Raw genomic sequence first — 19463 nt, forward strand, 5'->3', positions numbered from 1 at the left:
CATAGGGGCACATATGTGTACCAAATTTCGTTCAATTTCATGCGGTAGTTTTTGCTGTAGAGCGGCCACAAAAAACTGGTCACACACAGACGTGACACACATACACACACACACACACATACACACACACATACAGACAGACAGACATTTTCCAAAAATAGTCGAAATGGACTCAGCACACCTCAAAACGATCGAATCCGTCAAAATTCGAAATTCGAAAATTTGCACGAATCCAATACTTTCTTCTATATATTAGATATAGAAGAAAGTAAAAACAGCAAAATTTTGCTGCAAATTACGGCAAAATAATCGAAAAGTAAACAATTTAAATCCCCTGATTACAGGAAAAGCCTCAAAACAAAAACAAGAATTTTACCTGTTCATATTCGAGAAAAAGAAATGGCAACAGATCTTTCATCTCAATGATTTTCTTCACGCTGTAAATTTTAATAAAAGCGTTCATCCGGAAAGTTGAGTTGAAGCACTGAATAATAATTTGAATGGAGGAAAGCCTTCGAAAAATAGTGATTTGATTTTGAAATCTAAGAGTCATAATTAAAAGTTTTTAATTGATATCTCCGCTAATTATTATCGGAGAATTATGTTAAATAGCCAAACATGAAGACGGGAGGATTACGAATCCATCGATACCTGGTTCGATGGTCAGTTCACTGTCGTTCGGGAGAAGAAGCTTGGACATAGATAGATAGATAGATACTCAGATTTTATATGTATAAGACTAGCTGCGTGCCCGGCGTTGCACGGGCTACCTAAAAAATGTAAGAGCAGTCCAGTTGATGCTTTTGTAGTACACTGACACTAGTTTCTAACGCGTTAAGGAATAAATAAATGCGCGTAAAGCAAGGTTTGCAAAACACCAGTAAAACATCTTTTTGCCAAAACACCTCATCAACGTTAATAATCGTTATCAATGATACAAGTTATGAGTACATTTTCAGTCAGCACAAAAGGGGAAAATATATGCATTATCAACTATAATCTTTACTCACGTTAAACTGAATTACGTCTGATAGACTATATCGGAAATATTTATGCACAATAACAATCCGCTTTTTACATAAAATAGTCTACTACCCGGCGTTGCCCGGGTGTTTATTAATGCAACATACCACTCAGATAAATATTTGGATGGATTCTATCCACATGGTCGTACAAGAATTACATCAATCCGTTTTCCAGGTACAAACCCTCAAAGAACTCAAATAACTTGTAAATCACTCATTTACTTTACGACGTGCACGGTTCTCCTCGAAAATGAAAGTTATGTCATGTGACGCGTATTTAACAATCAGGCTTGAACAAAAAAAAAAAAAAAAAACAGCAAAATTTTGCTGCAGATTACGGCAAAATAATCGAAAAGTAAACAATTTAAACACCCTGATTACAGGAAAAGCCTTAAAACAAAAGCCTAATTTTATTTCTTTATATTCGAGAAAAAGAAATGGCAACAGATCTTTCATCTCAATGATTTTCTTCACGCTGTAAATTTTAATAAAAGCGTTCATCCGGAAAGTTGAGTTGAAGCACTGAATAATAATTTGAATGGAGGAAAGCCTTCGAAAAATAGGGATTTGATTTTGAAATCTAAGAGTCATAATTAATAGTTTTTAATTGATATCTCCGCTAATTATTATCGGAGGATTATGCTAAATAGCCAAACATGAAGACGGGAAGATGACGAATCCATCGATACCTGGTTCGATGGTCAGTTCACTGTCGTTCGGGAGAAGAAGCTTGGACATAGATAGATAGATAGATAGATAGATACTCAGATTTTATATGTATAAGATAGATCCATGAAAAAATAATAACCATGCTCTATTAATTGATAATTGTGAATAAATATACATATTGTGTGTAAATATTATTTAAATTGATCTTTTGTGAATCGCTTGGTAACGTGCCCAAAAGCAGTACTTGAGCAATGAACGATGTACAAAATTAAATTATAAACAGGCGCATCGAACTAAAATTGTGGGGAGTAGGAAAATTCTAATTTAACCGAATGGTAAAATATGAGCTTACACGCATGTCATACATATGTTACATAACATCTAATGAGAAGGAACGTTAGGTATCATTAAAAGTTTTGAAAAAAAAAAAAGAAAAAAGAAACTATTTGCAATATTATCTCCAAATTTTCCGAATCCGGGAGATCGCTTTGACTTCCCATTGGGGTTACCCTGAATGTGAAGCGTCATCTTTTCTTCATAAGCTTGACAGTTGAAATTTCGGGAACACTTTTTTGCGTGTTTTTGAGTTTTTGCTTCTTTTAGGGGGTAGAGGGCGGCAGATTTCAAATCTGCCTAGAGGCGGCATGGGACTAAATTTGGCCCTGAACTGTGCGCTGTTTAAGAGTCAAGATTGTCCCCCTCTTGGGGGAACCAATCCGTCCCTGGTTCATGTGACTTCACTGCGACGTCACTTCAGCTATTAGTTTATGACATTAGGAAACCGTCACCTAATAACGTCGCTGTAGACTGACAGGTATTAGTTGCTGCAACTTGATGAATTTACCCTGACATTTCGTGACCATCACGTGACTTTTACGTAAGAGTTCCATTTTAGTTACTATGCTATTAGAAATGTTAAAAGTCAGTAGAAAAACTAGTCACGAAAATGTGGCAAATGAACTTGCTTCCAAATAAATGCTTAAGCAATTGCACGATCTCTATTAAAAAGCAATTTTTGTCAATAACGTTATGCTCTATAGTTGGGGCAAATCTAACCTGGCAGCATTGTGCAGGCTACGTAGACCCTAATCACAGATTTACGACGCTGTCAGGTTAGGTTTGCCCCACCTATAGTAAATGGTATGGAGTTTGTGATCACTAAAATTTTTAATACCTTATGTAGCAGAATAGCAACGGAACATATCACGCTGTTAAATTTACCATTTATCATCAGATAACTTGACCTTTTTCTGGTTATCAATTTGTTTATTTCGTGTAAGTTGAAGATCACTGTCAAAACGCACTTTGATCCAAACTGACCGTGATTCGCACTTACAGATGGAAACCGAACGGTAGTCTAAAACAATTTTGATGAAAAGTTACATCATTTTTGGGAAAGAAAACAAGAAATTAAATTGTTTTCTAACTTTGAAAATTCACGGCGAAAGATTTCAGAATGTTTCAGTGGAGAAATACTTATGTGTTTCTAGCTGTAAACTACGAACAGTGAAAGACGAAGTTGTTTTTTGGCTTAATGATAGATAAGACTATCTTAGATAGATAGAGATAGATTAAATGAATGATAGATAATAAGTGATAGATAATTAACATGAATAAAGGAAGGAGAATTGAACTGTAAAAGAAGGTGATCTCTATTTCATGTGTTTTTTTTCCTCAAGGGTATGTAGACCATAGAAAAACAATTTTGTCCTGCACGTGAGTGCTATACATGTATATTTCATTTTAAAACGTAGAAAAAATGTTTTTTTTTTGCCTAAGAATTCACACACACACACACACACACACACACACACACACATATATATATATATATATATATATATATATATATATATATATATATATATATATATATATATATATATATATATATATATATATATATATATATTAATTACAGTGAAATCTCGTTACAACGAATAAAATTTGCAGCCCCTTGAAGTTCGTCGTTACGAGATCTCGTCTTATAACTTTTTGAATGAAATATAAACTGTCACGTGCAGCACAGAATGTCTGATGTTTCATGGAATGGCCCGCCATTTGTTTCTTTTTGAAACAAACACTAAAAAACAATGAGTAAGAAAGCAATATTTTTTTTTTTTTTTTTAATTTCAACAATAGACTCGGCGGATGTTTTTTCAAGGATTAAAAACCTGAAATTGGTATCCTAAAGTGTGGGGGGAATCAGTCTTGTACGGAACAAATAAGCATTATTTAAAAAATAACAGTTAAAACAGACATGGGGGAGGGAGAATTTGCTTAACAAAACACTCAAGTAAAGTACTTTCATTAGGTCAGCAAACTTTATAATTTTAGTCCAAAGTAATGGATGCATACGTAAAAATCAAAGAAAAATAGGCGTCCAAAATTGTACCACACGTGACGGTGGAATCACTCAGGCTCAAACTTTACCTTGTGCGCAGGCATGTTTACTATTTATGTGATTGTTGGCACTTGACAGATAGTTGCAAATAGTGATTGCAGTAACAGATCAAAAATGTTATACGATATTTAAAAAATACCGATTGTGATTTTAGGGATTCCGGTATTAGAAATTTCTCGAAAAAAGATTAAAATCATACTTGTTTCATTGCCATTTTTCATAATTTTAAGCAAAAAGTGCATAAATTAAGAAAATGTATTGTGAACAAATATAAAATAGAGGAACAAGTGTTATGTCAAAAAATCAATTAGTAATGTAATAAGAAATATATCGCACCTATTGAATTGTCAGTAAGCCTGGAACCTAGTTAAATGTACCAACTTTCTGCTGCTGTGGTACTATAAATAAGACGTTATATACCTCCTCTAATTGCTCCGAAGCAGTGGCGTACCCAAAAATTAATTTGGGGGGGGGGGGTATATTGCTATTGCAACAAAAGAAACCAATTTTTCAGTTTAGAATTACCATTTGGGAAAAACTAAAGAACACGTTACTTTATTATTTGTAGCTCTTCAAGAATTAATGTAATTTTAATCAAGTTAAAAAAGTTACAAAAATATATATCATTTAAGAACCAGAAGTTCCGTCCAGAACTAAACGAGCCAACTTTCCCGTAGACCAACATTGATTTTCTAGTATCTAATCAACGTTCTATTAACTATAGCTAAGACCTAGCTATGGAGTCGAAGTCAAAGAGCCGGAGTCAGACTGATTTTGGGGTCAAGGGGAGTCATTAGAACACATGCCGACTTCGGACTTCTTTTTGTGTTAAAGTTTCACTGACTCTCCTTACATTTAAAAAACTGACAATCAATTGGTTCGATGACATGTACAAATACATACTAATAAGAAAATAACTGCTATTGGCAAGCAGCTGGATTGATTATTCATCGAACTTTCTGAAACAGTTATTCCGCCGACCCGCGCTAGTTAGCTTGTTGTTTATAACTTTCTTTAACTAATAGCAACTGTCAGTAAACGGTTTTGTTGCGTAATAGTTTCTAAGTAGAAGTAGTTTTTGCATCTGAAGTAATCACTTTTAGATAGAAGAATTAAATGTTTATTTTTTTTTTATCTCAGTTATAAAATAGTGAAAGATTTTATCCATGGGGCAAAGTCAGGGCCCGTAACCCTGCCGAAAGCAACAAATCAAAATTGCCAAATGCAAACAATCCAATAAAATGTAGCAAAAGGTTTTTTTTTAAATGTAAAATCTACTTCTATAAGCTTGATTCTCATTATAAAGTATGAAATAAAATAAGACCATGTTTTCTTGATTACAACAATCAATTGTTGCAGTTAATCTTAAAATCTTTACATTAAGATTAATTCTAAAGCAGCAATTAAAATTTAAATCAGCGGTTCCCAACCTTTTTTGCCTTGCGAGCCCCTTTCAAAATCTGATCAAGTTTAGCGAATCCGTTGTGCACTAAGTACTAAGTGACAAGCACCCCCTCCCCCCCCCACAGTATTTTTTATTTATTTTTTTTTAAACAAAAATAATAATCGCAAAATATAGAAGTAAAAACATTGCGACAAGCATACAACGAAACAAACAGAGTGATAAATTCTTTGAGGTTTCAAAGTTTGGCTCAAATGTCTTGTCTGACAGTTTCAGTCTTACATTAGGTTCAGCATTTAATTTCCTTCTGCATTTATCTCTACATGCTGAAATTCATTTTTCCCAAGGAAATTTTGTTTAAATGGGGTAATAAAATTTAAAATGTCTTTTTCTATCACAACAGTACATTTATTTGTAACGATAAATCAGTCAATCAAAAAAAAAAATGATCAGAAAAATATTTTTTAGAGAACATCTCTCAGATTAACAAAATGATTGTTTTTCATTCAGTAAAATCTAGTTGTTTGATACGTGTGTACATTAATAGTTTTAGTGCTGAAGAATTTTCTTTTCCTTAAGCTAAAATGCGGAATAAAATGCATAGTTATTTTTTATTTCATTTTTGAAAAAAATAGAAACGTCTGCACTAAACTCTAATTATTACATAAACGGTAAATTTTACCAACAAAAATATTTTTATGCTCACTTATTACAAGAGAGTTTTTCTGCGCGAATTTCTTGAGTTCTTTTTTTTTTTTACATGGCGTGCAAATTTTCATATTTTAATTCCATAGGGTTTTTTTTTTTTTTTTACGACGCGACGTACCTCCTTGTAGCATTGTAGCAACTGACAGCAGCGCCATAGCCCTTTTGTGTCACTCGCATTTCAGGAGAAGTACAAGAGAATGGGGTGGTTTCCAAAATTTTAAAAGTATTTTTCTCTGAAAGAGCATGCTTAAAAACATAGAACCTAACAATTTTTAAATCATGTGTTAATATTAAAAAAAAATACTTAAATCGGAGCGCTTTTATTGTTTACGGCTTCTGCCGATGACATCACAAATGATGAAATGCCAATTCTGTGTTGCCATTCACAGTGCAAAATATTTAATTCGCATCTTTACTCACGTGTATTGGCAACGATATGGTTGATAGCAAGCGTAGAGCGCAACATTTAATTCGCTTCTTGATTATCATAATGTGGAAACGTGGTAGAATGATGCGGCAAAGTGACGTCATCGAGACCACGCCTTGTTTAAAAAAATCGGACGTTTAAAAAAAACTGTTGGGAAAATGAAAGTATTTTCTGGGTCTTTGTTATTTTTTTGGCTCATCCTATCAATTTCAATGACTAAAAGTAGTACTTTTGACTGAAGGAAACCACCCTCGTCGCACTCAAATGGTAAAGAAACTAAACATAAAAAATTAAGTAAAAATAGTTTAAACGCTAGCATATGCTCCATTTAATGTTTCAATCAAGTTCGATCGAGCCCTCGACCAATCGAGCCCCTTCAATCAAACGGAGAAAACTTAAGCATTCGCATGCTTTCATCTAAATACATTGAGTTCAAAAGTTGAATTTTTTTTGGCACGGGTTCAATTCTATCATGATCAACGAAAATAGTAAAAACCCGTTCCTTGAAATGACAGACTTAATTCTTTAAATTTACAAAATAAAATGTCAGCAAGGGTTTTAACATTTGTATCCAAGAAGTATCGAATGGGATGCAAGAGACAAATGAATCAATGACGAACAAAAAACGCTTGAACTTGAGACTTCATCTCAAACAAACATGTTAAATTTCCGCCGTTACGATATTATTTTCGCGACTCCCATCGTACCTCTCGCGAAACCCCAGGGATTCGCAAACCACCGGTTGGGAAACGACGATTTAAATTAAAAATTGAGAGAAGAAGAAATATAGTTATAGTAAAAGCTATTCGTACAAAACTGTATTTATACTGTCTTTTTTTGTGTAAAAGTTGTTTCAGACGTATATAGCGGACACAAATTAATCACCAAAATGTAATGGTTACAAAATTCATCATCAAAAGAAAACAAAATTGTCTGCACGGCTCTTTCTGTAAAAACATAAAGGACTCCGAACTTCCTTTTATTTCCCGTTGTCAGAAACATAAAAAATAAATTTAAACTTTCGAATGAAAATAAAAACGAATCATTATTTCACACTAAAATTAGGCTGCGGAGTCGGAGGTTTAAAATTCCCGAAGTTGGATTCTGTCATTTTCCCTCCGACTCCACGGCCTTGGTTTTTAGCCTACTTTCCCAGTAAAAGTCAGAAAAAGAAGAAAAAAGAATGAAAGACGGCTTAATGCATCTTAAAAATATCGCAAAAAAAAAAAGTCAAAAATAAATAAAATAATTAAATAAGTATCGAAAAATTAAAAATTGGAAAGTAGGGTATTGAGATGGGGGAAAATGTCTGTCGGTCTGTCTGTAGGTCGGTCTGTCTGTCTGTTCCCCCTTAATAACTTTTGAATAAATAGTCCGATTCGAACAAACATTTTTGACCGAAAGATTTCGGCGAGGACACCTCATTCCCATATTTCACTTTTGATTTGAACTATTTTTTGTTCAGTTTTGAACAGTTCAAAAAAACTTAACATTAGCGCCTACGGGGAAATTCAAGGCAATTCCGAACTGTGAGGCGAATTTGCTTCAAACAAACTTTGTAGGAAAAAGCTTTTGATGATAAACTTGTATATAAAATATCTTTTTGATTTGAACAATTTTCCGTTCAATTTTGAACAGTTCAAATCCCTTAACATTAGCGCCTACGGGGAAACTGAAAGTCAATGTAGATTCCGTACTTGAAGGCGGATTTACTTCAAACAAATTTTGTTGGAAATAGCTCTTGACGCCAAGCTCCAGACTCCGACTCATAGAATTTAGGGAACCTGACTCCGACTCCTGTACCCGACAATTAATCGGATTCCGACTCCCCGACTTCGACTCTGACTTCGTAGCTTTGGCAAAAATTTATACACGGAGGAGGACAAATGACTGACTCCGATTCTTAGATATTCGACTCCGACTCCTTTACCCCAAAATGAGATTGACTCCGACTCCGACTCCGCAGCTATGGTTTTGACTGTGAAATAATTATTGTTGATTTGACTTGTTTTTATTTTTACGCTAAAGTTTTAATTTAGGAATTCAGTTTTCGGCGAATAAACTCGAAGTCATTTATGTTTCTACATAAAGATATGCGCAGACGATTTTTTTTTTTTTTGACAGTGAAAATTATTTCTTTAATTTGACGTTTTATTGTTTTTATTTATTTTGGTAAGTGCATTAATTCATTTAAAAAATTGTTTTTGGCAACAGGGGAAAAAGAAACGATTTTTTTTTTTTTTTTTTTTTTTTGATATGATGTATTTATTTTAATGAGCTTATGAATTTTAATTATTATTTTTTCGTTTTGAAAGCTGTGAAAGATTTTTTTAATGGAAAAAAGTGTATTAGCTGCTTTGTTTATTTTATTCCTAGAAATCAGCTTAAAGTATTTTAAAAATATGTTTGAAAAAATTTACGATTTTAGCTATTTTTGAGAGTATTGATCAGGTACTAGAAAGTAGTATGGGTATGCGGGAAAGTAGGCTCGTCTAGTTCTAGACAGAACTTCTTGTTATTAGGGCTATGGATGTCGGGGTCGGGAGTTGGAGACATTAAAATTTCAAGAATCGGAGTCTGTTATTTTTTCTCCGATGGCATTTCTGCATGTGTTTATAATTCTACCGTTTCAGGTCATATTCTCACATTCTGGTACTTAATTATTTCTTACCGTTGCAATGAAAAAAAATAAAAATACAGCTCTGTAGAAAAGCAAAAAATGAGCATGGCAAATTTTTTTAAAGAGAATCCAACAAAAATGGGAAAAACAGCACCATCGGAAATTTAAGAGGGAAAAAAATCAAGAAAATGTTTAGGGACTTTAAGCGAAAGTGCTGGGATAATATGTATTTTTAACCCCGACGCAAAAAGAGGAGGTGAGGGGGAGTAGCACGTGTTTAGATGTACAGTGGCTCCCAAAAGTCTTCGTACACCTACGACTTTGAACGAAATAGGCCCCATTCCATTGGTTAGAATTAATATTTCGAAATAGGTATTTAATTATAAGATCTATGATCCATTTTTAACAAAACTACACGAAAAGTTTTTAAAAAATATTAAAACTTAATTTTTTAAAAATCAAAAAACCAAAAAGTGCCGGAAATTTTATCTTACAAAAGTCTTCGTACACTTTATAAAATGTCTATATATTATTGAATAATCTAACTTTTGATTAAGTTATTAATTAGTGGAATGTCATACAGTATTCATAACACCTTTTAAACGTCTGGGAATAGAATTCATTCTTTTTCTTTCTTTTTTTTTTGCGTAATTTCTGAGTAAGTGTTTAACCACACTTCGAGTCTTACTGTTTCTAGCTCTATTTTCGTTTTAACGCCCTATTTTCGTAATCTAGCCTCCAGATATCTCTAAATACGTTACATTAAGTTAAAATCTGGAGATTGAGGGAGTATTTTCTAAATTTTAGGACAATTTTCGAGGCACTAGACGCAAACGTTGAAGACCGTGTGCTTCTTATCGTTATCTTGATAAAAAAAACAAAGTTGTTTCCAATAACCAAATTTTTGGCTCAGAGTTCAAAATTGGTTTTTAAAATATTTAAAGGAACAGCATAATTCATTATTACATCAAAAAATTACAAACTACCAAGTCCTGATGTTAATATGCACCCTCACACTAGAACACCTCCACCGTCCTGATTAACTGATCCAAATAAGTTCTTAAGATTAAGTAATTTTTTCTTCTACTTACAATTATACAAAAAATTAACCAAAAATGTTGAATTCATTTTTATCTGTAAGTAATACGTGATTCTAAAACGTTTTTAGCTTATTTAGCATTGATTTGCGACGAAAATCGTAAGATTTCTGTTTTTCGCATGACCAAGAAAATTTCTGCGGGAAGAGGTCCAATTTAATCCAGCTAATCAGGGAACTTGGCGAACAATTTTAGGTGAAAATTAAACGTAAAATGTTTCATTTAACTCTGCAGAAACTTTTACAGCACTCAAATGTGTATTTTTCATAAAGTTTTCAACTTTAAATCTCCGATCACGTTTTGTCAACTTGCCGATTGACCTTTTCTTACCTTGTTTTCGGTCCAATTCCTTTCTTTAAAGCATTTTATCAAGCACTTTACTGTACAAACAAATAAATCAACTAATTTAGAGACATTTCAAACCAATTTACCACTACTGTGGGAAAAAAAATTCAAATTTTGAATGGTGTTTGCGGTTTTTTACGAATACCAGCCATTTTACAGTAATAAGCACAATATTAAGGAATAAATAAACAAAAAAAATAAAGCCAAATGACTTATAAGGGTCAACACAATGCAAAAATATTAATAAAACGGCATATGATAATTTTAATCATGAATTTACTCGAAAATATTTGAGTGTACGATGACTTTTGTGGCGTGTTATTTCTCTGTCTCTTCTTTTTCTGACCCATTTCAAAAAGAAGTTCCGTCAATATTTTGAAAAAACCAATGGGTTGTATTTAGAATGACATAGGAATGATGTGAAAAAATATTGGACTTAATATTCGAATTCAGTTTCGAGTTATTTTGGTTTTACTAAAAAATTTCAAAGTGTACGAACACTTTTGGGAGACACTGTATGTCTTTGGCATCAAGCTCCTTAACTGATAAAGTTTTTTTCTGTTTTTTTTTTTTTTTTTTTTTTTTTTTTTTTTTTTCAATTTTACTTGATCAAGAGTGTTCTCAGTTGTAGTTCATTTGAGTCCTTTCTTTTTTTATTATATTTTTTAAATTTTAATTACAACATTAGTTATTATTGAGATCGAATTGGTTCGAGGCCTGAAATGTTAGAGAACTTGTCATGCCAATCAACTTTAGTTACGTTTCTGATTAAGTTGGTAACTATCAGCTCTTTTTCAGAGACCTCTTGTTCTTTCTTATTTATGCATAAAATGTTTTTACTTAAACTAAAACCATTTCTGATAATGCATATCATTTTGCTTTACTTTCAGACTCAATTGATGGAACTGAAATACTCATATTCAATTTGACTGGAATTAAACCAACTGAGCAAATTTTACAAAGTAAACTTTTTCTCTTAAAGCGACAGAAGTTTAAACCCAAAAGGAAAAGAGATTTCTTTAATTTCAGATTACAAATTGGATGTCTTCCAAACATGTCTTCATTTCGTTCTATCGACATTTCATTGACGCGGCAAAAACCCGAGTGGCAATCGTACGATATTTCAAGCTCTGTAGTTTCTTGCAGAGTTTCAAGAAAAGACGGTGATCAACTACTGGGCTTGATTCTTCAGGTTAAGCGACCAAAAGGAGTTTTGCGACCTGTGAACTTCAGGCGGCTTATTAAAGCTACTTCACAACCTTTTGTTCTAATATTTTCCGAAGAATATGAACTTCAAGCAAAGCAATCTAAAAAGATAAACTCTGGTGATTCTTTTGCAGAGATTGGAAGTCTTTTTAGACCTTCAGTAAGTTCTTCGGATGAAAGTGATAAAACTGATTCCATGAAACATTCTCTTTCTAGGAGAAAAAGATCAGATTCTTTCGCAATACGTCATGAAGCGCAGAAACGTTTCGTGAAAAAAAATATTTTATGTGATAATAGAGATAAATCATCATTAGATGAACTCTTCTATTCTTTCTTAAAGAATTTGACTCAAATAACTCATTCAGAGTCGAAGGCATCAAAAGGTACTGATGACAGATTGAAAAAACTGCAGATAGTTTCAGTACTTAATGGAGCGAAAACTGCTTCGGAAGGAAGAAAAAAATATCATTATCTTCAATCGAACGACAATGGATGGCTTTCTTCTGATTTTCCAACAGTCGGGTTAACTACTGATACATTTTTAAAAGTATTAAATGAGGAAGAAAAGGACAATGTCAAGAAGTTCCTACATCCATTTTTAAAAGCTATGGCTGAATCACAAAGAACATTGAAAAAGAAGCGCAGAAATTCAAGTCCACTGTCTCCACTAGCAAAAAAATTACATTCGTTGTCCATAAAAGCTGAGACTGATTCTCCACAAAGTATGCTGAAAAGGAAGAGTAACGTATTAAGTTCACTGTCAAACAAAGTGAATGTTACAGGGTTCAAAGCTGAAACTGGTGTATCAACGAATACAACTAGGAGTAAACGCAGCGTATTGAGTGCAATCCAATATTCCGCAAAATCAAAAGAAAGCGATTCTTCAGCAAAGTCCTTGCAGACGTTAGAAGAGAAACCTTCCCGTAAATCGAACTCAGTATCACAATCTCGTCACCGTAACAAAGAAAGAAATGGTGGTAGAACAGACAGAAAGCGCAAAAGAAGGCGTAATCGTAAATTACCTTCATGGTGGACAGGGCACGAGAATCGTCTCCATTCTCAGGATTATGGAAGACTATGTCAGAGGAAAAGCTTGATGGTGGACTTCTCCGAATTAGGCTGGGATGATTGGATTATATCGCCTAAAACTTTTAATGCTCATTACTGCGCAGGAACCTGTTCATTTCCTTTAATTAAGGTAAGAAATTTTTGATTCCTATATATACATATTGAAAATTCAATTATTAAAATGGTTTTGATTCTAAACGTCTCATATCTTAGCACAAATGTTTTCCTAAATTCATATAGCATATAGCCAACTGCTTCTGCTTATAAGGAAATTTAATGTTGAATATATCGGGAAAATTATCAATCATATGTCAGTTAAAATGTTAAAGGAAGCAGTGTTGAAGTAATATCCTAAATAGTTTGCAAAAATAAATTTACGATCGTGAGTTTCAAGAGGGAAAAAATACCGATAAAAATTTGATTTTGACACTTTGAAAAGACGCAAAGGAAAACTATCATTTTCTTTTTGTGATCATGATTGATTAGCAATAAACTTAAAATGACAAATGTTATTTTCTTCATGGTACTTTGCAGCTGCTGTGTTTCGTTAACTGACTTATTTGCAAGTTGTAAAAGAGGAGGGAGAGCTCAAAATCGTTTTGAGTTTAAAAAAAAAAGATGCTAAAAGATTTCTCTGCATGTTCTTTTCCCTTCCCAAGAAGTTGAATTACGATAAATGCATGAAATGTCTGTGTGAATTTGAAAAAAACCATTACTATAAAGCATTTGAACAGATTATACAGTGGGAACAAAATTATAAGGACAAAAGAAAAATCCCAGATCTTGGCTGCTTTTGGTCGGAAAGTTATGCAAATTTTATGACTAGAAATTAATGGGTAAAAGACACTATTTCAGTACTTTTATTGGAAATAAATAGAAATTTCGTATTTATTCAGTGAAGTTTGAATTTACACATCCCTGTTATTTGGGCAAAATTGTAAGGAGAATTAGATTTTTGTGTTCTAAAAACCAAAATTTGTTTTTTGTTCTGCACACTGCACCACATAACACTATAAATGCTCAGTAAACGATTGGGGACGTCACATTCTATTTTTACAGTAGTGCCGTTAAGGTACTAAATTTCAAGAATTTGAGAAAACGAAAGTGGTTGCTTGAAAAACTTCACGACCTACTGTACGTCAAATAGCAACAAATCTGAATAACTGAAGATCGGTCATTTAGAGCTTTCTCAAAAATCCCGACAAATAAGGACCACAAAGACGAACAGGTAGAAAATCTTCTATTTCTGTACATGTGAAACACAACACATGTTAATGAGACGAGTTTGCTCCAAAAAACAAACATCAAGACATATTAGATGGGAATTCAAGTTACAATGCACTTCTCAACCTGTTCAACATGTTCTACAAAAAAAGAAAAAGTTTCATAATGAGAAACTAATGTTACGACCGACCCTAAAAAAATTCATAAGAGATCAAGGGTTGAGCGTTGCCAAAAATGCGTTGTTATGGGTAAAAAGTGGGAGAATGTAATCGTTTCTGATGCGAAAAAGTTTAATTAGGATGGACTAGATGGTTTTTTCTACTTCTGGTACGATATCTCTGTGAAGGGGGGGGGGGATTTCATCGCGTACATTTGAAGGCGGCTCAGTAATGGTTTGTGGAAGTTCGCTACGGACGGAAACTACAGTAAAACTCTTCCTAACGGACACCCCTCCTATGCGGACAATATTTAATTCCCCGATTCTAAGGCAAATAAAGTTACTAAACCCCTATCCTGCCGACAAAAAAAAATTTGTCCTGTTAGTGTCCGCGTTAGAGGGGTTTAACTGTATAACTATGTTTTTTGTGCATGGCAGAATGAATTCTCCTCCGAGTGATGTTGATGTACTGAGCAGTATTTTTTTTAACCAAAAACACCATTAATTACTATTTTAAACAACTTGCTCCAGCAGGATAATGCCTAATTGCATGTTTCTTAAACCTCCATCAGGGCCGTAACCAGAAAATAATTTCGGGGAGGGTTTAAAAACTTTCAAGCGGAGTTTTGCGCTAATGTTCCAGTCGTCGAGTTATCAATTATGAAAGCGTTTTATGCAATTAATATACATATGAAAGGCATTTGAGTTTTGAAACAATATTTATAGGAATTTTTTAAACATAAACGGGCATTTAAATGTCAAACCGAACTTTTCGGGGAGGGTTTGAACAACCCTAAGAACCAACCCCCCCCCCCCCCTTGTATACAGCCCTGCTCTAAATCATTGTTTAATGCTTATTCCGTGAAATTGCTGTACTGGCTCGATCTATGGCAACTTTTTGAAACATTCTCGCACCCGAAATATGAAAAAATGGCACTCATTGTCGAAACAAGCAAGGACTTATTTTCTCCATCGAAAACGCCAGGATAAATTTTTTCAAGAACGTTCTTCAACTTCCATGACATCAAGACTGATGAAAAAAAGGTTGAAATTATTGATTGCTAGGGTTTTTCAGGGGGGGGGGGGGGAAATGCTCGTTATACTTTTGTCCAGTATTAACGGTGACAGTTTTTTTATTAACCACGGCAAAATATTTATATTTTCAAATATTCAGCTTTCCACAACAATTTCTAGCATAAAAAAATTATTAAATAAAAACAAAAACCCGACTGTGTAAAAACCAAAAAAACTAGAAAGAAAAATATATAAGTCCAGTAGTTTAAAATGTTATTAAGTACTACTGAATAACTACACAATTCAAATAGTTTTATTACCGTACACAGGTAAGACAAATGATAAATTCAAAATCAGAATAGAAGGATCAACAGTCGAGCCCATTCCTTTCTGAATCAAGGAACCCCGTAAAATTTAAATGGGCCCCGTCTGTTGATGCTTCTATTCTGCTTTTGAATTTATGATTTGTCTTATCTGTGTTCTATTATAAAACTATTTCAATGGTGTGGTTATTCAGTAGTACTTAATAACATTCTAAACTACTGGGCTTATACATTTTTATTTGCAGTTTTTTTTGTATTTACGCAGTCGGGTTTTTAGTTTTTATTTAATAAATTTTTTAATGCTAGAAATTGTTGGTGAAAGCTGAATATTTGAAAATATAAATGTTTTGCCGTGATTAATAATAAAAAAAATGTCACCGTTAAAACTGGACAAAAATATAATGAGCATTTTTCCCCTGAAAAACCCTAGCAATCAATAATTTCCCCCTTTTTTTCACCAATCTTGAGTCGGAGTTTTTGTTTCTATTTAATAAATTTTTATTTTACACTTTAGTTAATTTTTATTGACTTAGTTATTGTGATTATAAGACGGTACATTTCGCAATCTTGTCCTTTCATTGAGAGAGTTTGTATCGTGAGGTTTATTAAGTAACTTGCGGTGGTCTAAACAACTGATAATTAGTCCCTCCAGGGACATAACTCGGCTTAAAGTTACATGTGCTGACCTTCAGCAAAAATGCGCGAAAATAAGTCAACCACAGCACAGCTATATAAAGTCTGTATAACTCATGATGACGCGAGCAAGGAAACGTCGTCAGTCAAATCTTTTTCGCAGAACTAAAACAGCCTGCCAAGTACACGTCGTGAAACTCAAGTCCCCTGAATCACGACAAAAAGAAATGCAACATGCTAGAGATGAAAATCGAATTAGTAGACTTTCTTTTGGTGCTTATTAAACGGGATTATTTTGATGAGGACTACAATCTGAGTGTCTTGCCTCCCTTACGCATGATAATTTTTTTATTACAGTACAGAATACATATAAACAACACAGAACCCATGAAAGGCTTAACATCAGAAAAGGGGAAAGTACATCCGGAGAGAGGGTGGGAGTCGAACCCACCGCCTCAAGTGTGAGAAGCAATCGCTTAGACCACTTGGCCACTGATGCCCGAATTAGTAGACTTAGTAAACAAAAAATTCAGGCAGGGAAAGCTAACTGCATTTGTCGCACATAGGTAGCGTGCTACACGATCCCGAACTGACAAAATGGTATCTGGTTGTTAATATGGCTAGTTTTGATTACTGTCATGTGTTTAGTGACACTCTCAAGGTTAAGAAAAATCGATTGACGTAAGAATTATCAAATTGGCCAAGGCGTTTATCCCCTACAACGCCACATAGGAATAAACATACATACATAGACTTATAAACACGCGCAGTCGGGTAAAATGGCACTTTGTGTATGAATTTCACTGAATTATTCCAGAAATAACTTTTTTCTGTGCAATTTTCTGCTGTCCTTATAATTCTGACCACCACTGTATATACAGGTTTGTTAGCATTTAACGCGCTGATGCTAAATTTTGGGTACAAAATTAAAGTGCTTTTGAAGCAGATCAAACGCTTCATTGATAATGATTTGGTGCTTCGTCTTGCATGAACTGCATGCTTTCGAAATCCGGCTCACTAGGAATTGCTGGAAAAAACTGGTTTTTTATAAATATTTCCACGTATTGTTCAGTTAAGTGACTCGGACCTGTTGTCTTAAGTTAAAACTCAGTTGCAAACTTTCTTTGAGTCACAATTGGGCTGTTGTTGTCAAATAATACGTTCAAACAATGAAATTACACTCAGAAACGCTATACCTTAACATTTTCACTAAAAAATTAACAACAAAAGCCAACTCAATAAGACTGCGCAAAAAAAAAAAAAAAAAAAAAAATCCGCCAACGCACTAAATCTAACCGTCAAGTTTGGACTTGATACACCAAATAGATTTTGAAAAATTGACATTCGTTTGAATCATTCATGAAGTGAATTATACCTACAAAAGTTACCAAATCCTTTCACTCGTGAAGTTAACAGCCTTTTGCACAGGCTCCTAAAAATATTAGCAGAATTTTTTTAACAAGCCTCATTTTTGAAGGCATGTGGAAGGAGAAATTCTGCAAGAAATCGTTTCAGTCAGGCAATTTAATTTTACTTATTTTGATATAATGTATTAAATTTTTTTTTCCAACAGGAAGCGAAACCATCCAATCATGCTGCAATACAAAGCCTGATTCACGCCACTGGAATTAACCCTAACGTTCCATCCCCTTGCTGTGTTCCTTCAGTAACACGCTCACTGACATTACTTTATTTTGATGAAAATGGTGGACTTGTACTTAAGAACTATCCCAATATGATTGTAGAAAAATGTGCTTGCCGGTGAGGGCCGAAAAAAGTGTACCACGTTGAAGAACATTTCAAAATGAAAGCATCTTTCTGAACTCTAACATAATCTTGAACAAAATACTCAGTGTTAATAACCATTTCTTCCTGTAAGTATTGTTTCATTTTCATTTGTTTGTGTATGTGTTAGATTAAAGTAGAAGTTTTAATTTGTATGTTTCCTAAGAAAAGAAATTCTAAATGAAAAATAAATAAATAAACAAATAAAAGAACTCTTCGGTATAGAAGTTGAATCAATGCATTACAACACTCTTATTCAATTCATTTATTTTTTTAAATCCACATTCAGCAAAATTGTTTTTAAAAGACAGCATTAGCCGAACGAATACTAAAACTGTGTAATAACGAAGCTAAATTTTAAAAGGGAGATACAAAATGTAAAGAAGTTAATAATCAAGTTTCATTGTTAAACATGAAACAATTTGTAGCTAGAAAGCTTAAGGAATATTAAACCAATGGAAACATTCAATAACTAGTATGTTGTGGTCATCACAAAACTTTCTTCTTAATTCTGATTCCTCCCCATGCTTGACGAGGAAGCAATATTCCCAACAAAAACAAAATTACACACACCAAAACTTGACGACCATCCCATTTCCCGATTTATCTCAAAAGCAAAGCAAAGAATAAAAATTGAAAATTATTTTAAAAGCCTTGCTTAAAATAATTACAAACATTTATTTGTTAACAAACACAAAATGGCAACAGTTAAAAAGTTTTAATCATCGCGATTTTCTGGTCATTTTCCAACAATTAAAATCATGCGAAATACGCAGACGGCAGTCTATTACGATTTATCTTTCTTATTAATGCAATTATACAGCTATTTTTATTCACACAAGAAGAAAATCAGGCCCCCATGCAGCAGTACTAAAAGCAAGGAAGTTCAAATTTCAAAGGGGGGTTCGAGCCCCCCTTGCCCTCTCCCCATATGGGCGCCTTTGTCAGCTCTTATACCCTCTAAGGGGTACTTGTCGATAAATTTTTGTTTGATTCCGTTCATTATTTCTTGAGATACAGCAGTCACAATTGACGGCAAAAAACATTCTATAGCTCAACCCCCGTTTGAGCTATTGACACCAAAATTGAATCAGCACCTGTACCTGTTAGGGGTAACATATGGACCAAATTTTGTTTGATTTCGCCCGTTACTTCCTGGGGAATAGCAGGCACGCATAACTCATGAAGCGCCCCATTGCTCCACTTCCCTTAAAGGAATTCGCGCCAAAATCCAATGGGCACAAGTTCACATAGCGGCACATATGTGTACTAAATTTCGTTCGATTTCATGCCATAGTTTTTGCTGTAGAGTGGCCAAAAAAAACTGATCACACACATACGTGACACACACACGGA

At 33.7% G+C, this 19463-nt stretch overlaps 1 protein-coding gene across 1 annotated transcript in view; it reads left to right on the plus strand.

Moving 5' to 3' along the window:
• Nucleotides 1-18852, plus strand: part of LOC129217026 (uncharacterized) — a 29822-nt gene extending 10970 nt beyond the window's left edge. The window contains exons 2-3 of the mRNA XM_054851260.1: nt 11588-13101; nt 17896-18852. Coding sequence (XP_054707235.1) covers nt 11588-13101; nt 17896-18087 — 1706 coding nt within the window. The 3' untranslated portion in view covers nt 18088-18852. The remainder of the gene's footprint in view (nt 1-11587; nt 13102-17895) is intronic.
• The last annotated feature ends 611 nt before the right edge of the window (nt 18853-19463 follow it).

The sequence above is a fragment of the Uloborus diversus genome, chromosome 2 (genome assembly GCF_026930045.1).
Source record: "Uloborus diversus isolate 005 chromosome 2, Udiv.v.3.1, whole genome shotgun sequence".
Lineage (NCBI taxonomy): Eukaryota > Metazoa > Arthropoda > Arachnida > Araneae > Uloboridae > Uloborus > Uloborus diversus.